Source organism: Apium graveolens, chromosome 3 (assembly GCF_009905375.1).
Source record: "Apium graveolens cultivar Ventura chromosome 3, ASM990537v1, whole genome shotgun sequence".
Classification (NCBI taxonomy): domain Eukaryota; kingdom Viridiplantae; phylum Streptophyta; class Magnoliopsida; order Apiales; family Apiaceae; genus Apium; species Apium graveolens.
Genome location: NC_133649.1, coordinates 79,450,541 through 79,460,814, shown reverse-complemented (window position 1 = coordinate 79,460,814; position 10,274 = coordinate 79,450,541). Strand labels below are relative to the sequence as shown.

The following is a 10,274-nucleotide window of genomic DNA, read 5'->3' as shown; positions in this document are numbered from 1 at the left end:
ACAAGCCAAAATGAAGATATGAAGATTGGAGATATCAACAAGTCAAGTTCTCATTCGAGAACTCAGAGGCCTCGACAGGTCAAGTTCACATTCGAGAACTCAGAGACCTCTATAAGTCAAAACACTTGTTGAGAACTAAGAGATCTCGATAATGCATTATACTTATCGAGATGTTAGTTCTCTACACAAAAAACTGGAGATCTCGATATGAAGCTCAAGTACAAAATGCAGACAAGTTAATATTCAAGACTATCAATCAACAAACGATCTAATCAATTAGATTTAAAAGTCTACAAAAGCAGCTTGAAGAGTGCAAGATCAAAGGCCAAGATTAACTGACAAAGGAAAGTCACAGATTCACAGGATTTGCAAAGTTACACTAAGCCATAAATGAAAAGGTTTAGAGATAACTTAAAGTAGGGTTTAGTTCATTCTATTGCATGCTATGTAAACCTGTGTTTACTAATCTATAAAGTAAATACTGGTCCTTTATTTTTAATTATATCAAATAGATCTAGTTTTTCTTGTAACTCTTTCAAGGAAGAAGCTGAGTTCTTAACATAAAAAGAACCCATAATTTGTAGCAAAACGCTAGCTTGAGTTTTATATAAAATTAATTGAGTTTTGAAATATTGTGTGCACTGTCTTTATTTCAGTCAGCATAATATTGTTACATTTCTTATCTACTTTGATCACCAAGTTAAAGAAAATCAAAAAGCTTTTAAAATTGTCTAAAACACATTCACCCCCCTGTGTTGTATTCATTACCTAACAAGTGGTATCAAAGCAAAACCTGAAAGCAAAAAGATTAAAGAGCTTGGAATAATGAATACACATAAAATTAGCAGTATCAAGATTCCTGCCTTTGACAGATCTAACTAAACATTATGGAAAAAGAAAATGTTGTTGTTTATAAAGATGGCCAATCCATTATATGTTCGGATTATCAAGAATAGCCCTTTCACCCCAATGGAAAGAGTTGAAGATTCTATAGATGAAGACATGGTCATTTCAGCTCATTATGCTCCTAAAGATCCTTCACAGTATACTAAACCTGAAAAAGAGAAAGTCTCTCTGGATAGTGGCTTGCAACTGATTTTAATAGATTTACTTGACAATGTAATGTACTGTAATAACCCCAAAAATTTTGAACTTTTTGTAACCCTTATGAATAGTGATTTTGCTGATTATGCTAAATAAGAAAACTTTTCATGTCACACTTTGTAGAGGTTCTTTTATTGTTATTCTGAGATCTTATTAGTACTCTAAATGGTATATAGGTGTATGTAAAGTTCGTCAGAATCCAAATTCGAACACTTTGATTTTTCCCGAAAATCCATCAGATACCGAAAGAATTGAGTATAAGGTAACATGATTAATAGGATTTAAATTCAAGGATTATAAGAGAGGATCATAAAAGAAATATAAAATATTGAGAAAGGTTTAGGGGAACCCAAGTAATAAGATCCCGGGTATGATCCCTCAAACGATAAACGAGAACGAAAGTTAAGCGAACCGTATAACAGATCAGCGATCATTAGCCAAGTAATTAGGAGTTAATCAAAGGGGTTAGTGGAGGATGATGTCATCACACCAACAAGAGGAGGATAAGTGTAACAAGATGACATAAGTAGATGACACTACAAGAATAATGTCAATAGACATCACACATTATACATCGGTTAACTTTGCCACTGGTGTTAAAAAGAGTATTGACATCACCCCGTGTTTTTGTGATGTCTTTGTTCTTTGTAGACATCGGTTATAATTAAACCGATGTCTAAAATTCACCAAAAAAAAACAAAATTCGCGCCCACCATTTCTTCCCCCGTTAGTGAAATTTCATTCAGTTTTTAGTTCTACATTCCCCCAATCCCAAAATTCTCCCCCCTTAACCAAATTTTGGTTCCCCCCAAATCAATCTTCAGACACAAAATCAAAACAAAAAATCAAAACTAAAAACTAAAAAACAGAAAACTGTTCTCTCTCTCTCAAACCTCTCCCTCTCTCTCTCGAACCTCTCTCTCTCTCTCTCTCTCACCTCTCTCCCCTCACAATCTCTTTGAACTCCGGCCATCATCTCACCATCATAATCTCTCGAACCTCTCTCTCTCTCTCTCTCGAACCTCTCTCTCTCTCACCTGTCTCTGGAACCTCTTTCTCTCTCTCTCTCTCTGAACCTCTCTCCGCTCTGAATCTCTCCGTTAAGCCTCTTTCGTTTAACCTCTCTACTTCGGTAAGTGTTGTATCTTCTTGAATCGAACTGGTCTTCTCTGCATGAAGACCCGTTTTAAAAGTTGAGGATTTTTGAATTCAAAACCCTAATTTTGTAAATTGGGGTTTTTTCTAATTCGAAACCCTTATTTTTTTTTTATTAATTTAGTGTCAAATCTTGTTGCTAATACTTTTCTTCTTGTTGTATACAGGACCTAATCTGAGAAAAAGATTTAAAGCTTTAGGTAATTTGGATTTTTTAGTTGTACATTTATATTTTTGTTTATTTTTGTTTATTTTTGTAAATTAGGTTTTCATTTGTTTGTAATGTTGTGATTTGTTTTTGCAGGACATTAGTGTTGTTTGATTTTTCGATCTTCGGTGAGTTTTCTTCTCCAACTCTGTTTTGTACGCTTATACATTTGATTTATTTTGTTAGTTTTGATAGTGTGTTTTTTGTCTATGTGCTATGCAGTTGGTTTTTATGTTGATCTATGTGTTGTGTATAATATGCATTATGTATTATATGAAATCTCAGTTTTGTTTTATTTGCAATTATGTGCAGGAGAATTCATTTTGGTATTAGTATGTTATATTTAAATGTAGTCGTGTTCTGAATTTTGGATGCAAGTGTGTGGTTAATTTAGTGATTGTGTATGCAATTGTTTAGTTGAAAATAGTACATTTATAATTTGATAATCTGCATCCGTGATCTGACTATTATACTATGGTTAATTATATAGTGATTATACATTAAGTACTGAATGACTAGTTAATATATAGTACTAGTACTATAATTAAATGTATAATATGAATTACGTAATGCATTACAAATCGATTCATATCATATTATAATAAAATATATAACATTAAAATGTATAATATGCATTATGTATAATATGAATTCTCAGTTTTCTTATGTCGTTTATAGTCTGCCCTTTGTGTGGATGTCATACTTAAAATCAAGTTAGACTTCTAAAATAAATATTAGACTTATAAAATAAATATAAGCCTTATACTGAATTTTTTAGTGACATACCAGGTGGTTTTAAATGGATAAGTCTTGGATAAAAGCCGATAGGGATTCTCTACAATATGAAATTGGTGTTGAAAACTTCTTGATATTTGCCGAGGAAAATGCTAAAAACCCCAAGAAAATTCCTTGTCCTTGTGCACACTGCTCTAACTTCAAAAAGTTTTCTGTGAATATAATCAGAGGTCATCTTTATGAATCAGGGTTTAGTTTAGGATATTCTGATTGGATTTGGCATGGAGAAAACCATGATAATAGTACTAGGTCATCTGTTGGTAGTACTTGTCCTCCCTCGAAGCCCATACCAATTTCAGAAACATTTAACGTGTGTGAAGCAGCCTATAGTAGGGAAGATTGCGATAAAGAGTCAGATTACTTTAAGAGGTTTGTTGCCGATGCAGAACAACCTTTGTTTGAGGGAAGTGAGTGTACTAAACTGGAGTCGGTCTTAAAATTACATAATTGGAAGGCTAGGTTTGGAGTTTCCGATAAAGCTTTTACTGATCTGCTTCAATCAATTGGATCAATTCTTCCTAAAGATAATCTGCTTCCGTCTAATATGTATGAAGCCAAGAAAACATTGACTGATTTAGGCCTCGAGTATATTAAATTCCACGCTTGTCCAAATGACTGCGTATTATACAGGGGTCCAATTCTCGAGTCTTCTTCCGAGTGTCCCAAATGCCATCTCTCTCGCTGGAAAGTTGGAAAAGATGGTCAAGTTAGGGTAAATGTGCCAGCTAAGGTTATGTGGTATTTTTCGATAATCCCCAGATTTAAAAGAATGTTTAAATCTTCATCTACTGCTGAATTAATGAGTTGGCATGCAAATAATCGATCCAAAGATGGAAAGATGCGTCACCCCTCTGATTCTCCTTCTTGGAGAAATGTAGATTGTAGGTGGCCTGAGTTTGGTAGCGAGGCAAGAAATATACGTTTAGGATTAGCGGCCGATGGTATAAATCCACACAACAATGGATTAAATAATCGGTACAGCTGCTGGCCAGTTATGTTAGTAACATATAATATTCCTCCATGGTTATGCATGAAGAGGAAGTTTATGATGTTAACAACATTAATTTCAGGCCCACAAGAGCCTGGTAATGATATTGACGTATATCTCCAGCCACTGATCGACGATTTAAAAAAATTGTGGGAGGAAGGTGAACCAAACGTGTACGATGCCCATACCAAATCCTTTTTCACTCTAAAGGCAATCTTGATGTGGACAATAAATGACTTTCCGGGATATGGAAATTTGTCGGGGTGCGTTAATAAGGGTTATAGGGCCTGTCCAGTATGCGGTGATCAGACCGTGGCTAAATATCTAAGTCGTAGTAGAAAAATGAGCTACCAAGGACATCGTCGGTATTTAGATCTTTATCATTCGTATAGGAGACAAAGGACAACTTTTAATGGAGAACAAGAATTTGGTTGTGAACCTGAACCACTTAGCGGAGAGGAAGTGTTGGGGCAACAACAGCAACTTAGGTTCAGTTTTGGGAAGGGGGGGGGGAAGCCAAAAAAGGTGGAGTCTCCATGGAAAAAACAGTCAGTTTTTTTTGAGTTAGAGTATTGGAAGTTTCACCATGTTCGACATTGTTTAGATGTCATGCACGTCGAAAAGAACGTGTGTGATAATATAATTGGGACACTTCTGCACATGAAATTCAAGAGTAAAGACAGCCTTGCCTCGCGTCTTGATTTGGTTGACATGGGAATACGGCCTGATTTAGCTCCAGAAGTAGGTGAGAAAAGAACATACCTACCTCCTGCCCCTTATACTCTCTCCCGGAAAGAAAAACAAACAATATTGGCATCATTGTACGACATGAAACTTCCATACGGACATGCTTCAAATACAAGAAATTGTGTATCGATGATTGATATGAAGTTGTATGGTTTAAAGTCCCATGACTGCCATATCCTTCTCCAACAACTACTACCTGTTTGCATTCGTTCAGTGCTTCCGAAAAATGTTAGGGTTAGTATCATAAGATTGTGTTTTTTCTTCAACTCTCTGTGCAACAAAGTTGTAGATGTGTCAAAGTTGAATAAATTACAAGCAGATGTGATATTGACCCTGTGTGAGTTAGAGAAGATATTCCCTCCGTCATTTTTTGATGTTATGATACATCTTATGGTCCACCTAGTAAGGGAACTGCGATTATGTGGACCGGTTTTTTATAGATGGATGTTTCCATTTGAACGCTTTAATAAAATATTGAAGAGTTATGTAAGAAACCGATTATATCCAGAAGGTTATATAGCTGAAGGTTACCTCAAAGAAGAGTCAATAGAATTTTGCAGTGAGTTCTATAGCGGGAGTAGTAGAACAGCCGGTCTTCCGAAAGATGAAGAAAAAATTTCTGGTCCAATCGGTGGTGTGACTATGAAGTCAGTTGCGGAAAAAGAACGAGATAAGGCTCATCTTTCAGTTCTTCGTAATAATTCGGATGTGGAACCATATGCTATGTAAGTAAAACATAAAAAATATACATATAATTGTTAAAGTTGTATTTGGTATAGTTTAGTCGAATTTGATGTAAGTAATTTCAGGTTGCATAAAAAATATTTGGAAGAGATTTATCGAGGGAAAAAGAAGAGTGTACAGTGGCTATTGGGAGAGCACAATCGACAATTTGCCGAATGGTTTGAACAAAAAGTTGGTTTACATTATTTTTCCTTCTCTTTTATTTTTATAAGCCGTGTTTTTAAATTTGTAGCCACTTATATGCATCAATAAATTATATGTAGGTCAGTACAGAAATGAGGGAGAATGCGGAAACCGTATCTGAAACTATAAGATGGTTGGCTGGGAAACCTTCATTTTCAGTTTTGACTTACGAAAGTTATGCTGTTGAAGGGGTCCGATACCACACAAAGGATCGAGATAATGCAAGGGTAGTTCAGAATAGTGGTGTGTCATTAGTTACGAGGACAGTCCAAGTCTCTAGTGCTAAGGACATGAATCCTATAGAGAGTGATTTAAAATTTTATGGGGTGATCAGGGAAATATGGGAATTAGACTACCACGCATTCAAGGCCCCTCTGTTTTTATGTACATGGGCAGCAAGTGACAAAGGTGTCAAGTCCGATGATCTTGGTTTCACCCTTGTCAACTTCAATCGACCAGGTCACAAAAAGGACAAATATGTCTCTGTTGACCAAGTCAACCAAGTATTTTATATTGAGGATCCAGTTGATGCTAATTGGTCCGTTGTGTTATCGGCGACAACTCGAGACTATCATGATGTTTACAATGAAGATGCTCCTGAAGACACCTCCTGGAACCCTCCCCCATTCTGTTCTAATATCCTTACATGTGACCCTGCTAAAATTGATGATGCAAGTGTTTGTAATAGAAGAGAAAATGTTGAGGGTATTGAAAGGAATATGTCCTAAGTCCAATCATGTATTAGGATTTAGGAATAACTTTTATGTAATCTGTTTTGATTTCATTGATATTAATAAAGACTTGTTTTGTTTTTATTACGGGCTTTATCTATTTAAGTGTTTAAATAAGATATACCATAGTTTAGAGTAAAGCTTTTTATGGATTATGATGAGATCATAATAGTGAGACCTAAAAGGATGATAACTCTAAACTTAAATAGTTCCTGGTCATAGGATTACTAACTGGTAATTAATAATCCGCAAAGATCGGTACATACTATGCTTGCTTCATTATGAAGGATGCCTGTTCTCATAGACATTTGTGTGGTGACACTATAGCTAGTATGTAGGTGCTTATTATAGAATAAGTTCACTGAACATGACTCGCACAACTGAACAACTGATGGAGTTCACTCACGTGTCAGCAGTTGTTCACCTAGTGATAGTTGTACAAGTATCCTTAGACTTGAGGTCATCATAGTCATCTTGTGTACACTGAACTATGCTTTGGTTTAGTTCTTAGTCTCCAGGGACAATTATTAGGGCTCTTCTGGGTATAGGAATTTGTACACGAAGATAGTGTATGATCAATAAAGGATCTACCCCTTCCAGTGAAGGAAGCGAATGTTCAAGGCTGATCCACTTATGCTAGTTCAGGAATCTCTGGCCAGAGTAAATGAAATTAGAAAGGAGTTTCTAATTTGCATAGAACTACGCATAATAAATGGTAAGCAAGTGATTAAATTAGATAGGCTTGACACGAGATCCATGCCTTGTATTTAATCAGGACATTGTAGGGTAGAAGGAGTTTATTGTACGGTAACTATTCACTGACAGGTTCTTGGTATTCTAAGCAGTGAATTCATATTATCCGGATAGTCGCGATATGTTGAGAAGCATCACTCACGATGTAGAATAAATGTGATTAATTAATTAATCATATTTAATAAATTAGAGAATTTATATAAATAATGATAAAATAGTTATATTATTATTTATTTCTACTACCGGCTTAATATTGAACCTACAGGGTCACACCATAAAAAGAGAATGATTTTATGGTGGAGGAATTAATTAATAATGGCTAATAATTATTTATTTATGAAATAAATAATTAATTGGCAAATTTAATAATTGATTAAATGAGATTTAATTGATTATAAATTAATTAAGAAAAGTTCTTAATATTATTAATTAAGGATTTAATTTTTGGAAATTAAATCAAGAGAGAGAATTATTTCTAAAGTGTTTAGAAAAAGGATTAATGATTAAAAGGTGTTTTAATTATTAATGAGAATAATAAATGAGATAATAATAATAATATTTATGGGAAAATTTCAACTGAAAATTTTGCCTATAAATACACTATTATAGACCCTATTTTATTCTAACCCCAGAAACCCAAAAGTTTTAGAAAACCAAATTCTCTCCACCTCCTCCTCCTAAAAGTCGTTTTCTTGGTGGATACCGGTGGAGTGCTTCACACTTGAGGAGCAACTGCTAAGGATCTCTGATCGTTGTCTCCGATTAATATTTAAAAGGTTAGATTCGATCTCTCGAATTTTTATTCACGATTTATATGCTTTTATTTGGATTTTATGTGTGTAAAAGTGTTTTTCCACGCCCCGCTGCGTTTAAAAATCCAACAGGTATATGGGTCAAAAAGTTATAGGAGTCTAACTATATATTCTCCTTATTTGTAATTTTTCTTGTTATTTGTAATTTTTCTTGTTATTTGTAATGTATCTTGTGATCTCTGTTTTCTTGTAATTTTTCAATGTAGTTATAGAAGTCTATCTGTAATTTTTCTTGACAATTAAATGAGAATTTTGTTTAATTTTCTGCATATTTGTTAGACATTATACCATGAACTGTGTAGTTGTTCTAATCTGTTAAATATTAGTTAATTTTTCAGATTAGAGGAAGAGGAAAGAATGGCACCAAAAAAGCAAATGCGAAAGCAATCAGAAAAGACTGCATCACAGAATCTTAGCGGTGGAAGCCCCAAGCGGCTGGAGGATGTTCCGAACAATGATGAAAACAATGAAGGGCATGCATCGGAATCTCAACAGACTAACTCAGAACAGACAAATACTACAACTAATACTGCTACAAGGAAGTCTGGGGGTAAGCGAGGCGTATGCGCAATGTACAAAGTGATTGTCAAGAAAGCTCGCGGGAAGAAAGTTAAAGTCACTGCCAATGAATAGGGGATTCCTAATGGGGAAACTAGAGCCCGTTTGCAGTCTTACATTGGTATGTTGGCTAGGACTACGATTCCAATCGACATTCCTACGTGGCCAAATGTAGACCCTGAATTAAAATCAAAGCTTTGGTTAGATCTCCAGGTACTAGATCAATTGTAAAAAATTATTATCAAATATAGATCTTGAATATAAGTTTTTCCTGTTATGATTTTGTGAACTTGTGTTTTTTCAGGCTACCTTCAAGTTAAACCAGAAATTGAAAACATGGTCCTAAAGTCAGCAGGCTCTAAATGGCGACAATTTAAGACTGATTTGACGAGAAAGTATGTGCTACCATTTATTGGAGAAAAGAAGAAGCTGAGTAAGCCGCCAAGAGGCTATGGTTATGTTAGTAAGGCAACCTGGAAAAGGTTTGTGAGACAGAGGACTGATTCTAAGTGGAAGGTATGTTTTAATTCTGTAATATATAATTTTGGTGATTTTTTTGCATCGTCTGTTGTAATTTTTGTAATCTTGTGACATATTTTTAGGAAATTCATGACACACAAAGTGAAAGAGTGTCTAAGAGAAAATATCATCACCGGTTGTCAAGAAAGGGCTACATCGGTTTAAAAGAAGATGAGGTAAGAAAAGTTTATTTAATTGTATAACTGTATTTAATTTATAATAGGTTAGTCCATAATAAATTAGAGTCCTACATTTTTTAGCCCTGGAGTTATCTGTATTACTGTATTTTATTTTATTTGTAACAGATAAAAAAAGGAAGGTTGAATCCGGGAGAAGAACCGGATAGAGCGATTTTTTGGCAAAAGGCTCGTAAGCGGAAAAACGGACAAGAGGTCGAAGAGGTCGATGAAGATTTGGCTGTTGTATGCGATAAAATTGTAAGTTTTAATTTTGGTTAAATTACATTAAAGTAGGCGAATCAGTAAAATTAGGACGACATAAATCAGTAAAGTAGGCGAATCAGTATAAATAGGACCCCTGTCAATGTTTTAGTTAATTGGTCTTTAATCATACTGATTACAATTATGCGAAATAATTATTATTTATCTTTTATTAAAAACTAGTTAACTCCATTTTGGTTAATTTATTTTCTTGTTAACAGAACGCATTGTTGGAAAAAAAGAAGAAGGGTGAGATTCAGTTTTCTGGTGCTGAAGATGTTCTGACAACGGCTTTGGAGAGTCGTGAGCATTCTGGGAGGGTTCGGGCTGTTGGAGGGTACATCACTCCAAAACAATACTTTAATTTGCGAATCACAAAGGCAGAGTTGATGGCCCGTGATCGACAAAGGGATGAACTGCTTGAAAAAAAAACGCAAGCTCTCGAGGCAGAGATTGATCGCTTGAAGTCAGTGATCAAAAGTGGAGGTACTTTTCACTCTCCAATGCCATCTGAAAAGGCAAGTTTCGATCCGGAAA

The 10,274-nt window shown here is 34.9% G+C and overlaps 1 protein-coding gene and 1 long non-coding RNA gene across 2 annotated transcripts; both read left to right on the top strand.

Moving 5' to 3' along the window:
* Positions 1-918: 918 nt before the first annotated feature.
* LOC141714379 (uncharacterized) lies at positions 919-8,853 on the top strand. The gene is made up of 8 exons (XM_074517900.1): positions 919-1,043; positions 2,564-2,595; positions 3,586-5,231; positions 5,478-5,722; positions 5,807-5,912; positions 6,005-6,629; positions 8,427-8,442; positions 8,559-8,853. Exons 1-8 carry the CDS (start codon positions 919-921, stop codon positions 8,851-8,853), a joined length of 3,090 nt encoding a protein of 1,029 aa, XP_074374001.1.
* Positions 8,854-9,167: 314 nt separating this feature from the next.
* On the top strand, positions 9,168-9,684 carry LOC141711293 (uncharacterized). The gene is made up of 3 exons (XR_012571296.1): positions 9,168-9,294; positions 9,381-9,473; positions 9,603-9,684. It is a non-coding gene; the product is annotated as an uncharacterized LOC141711293 (long non-coding RNA).
* Positions 9,685-10,274: the final 590 nt, after the last annotated feature.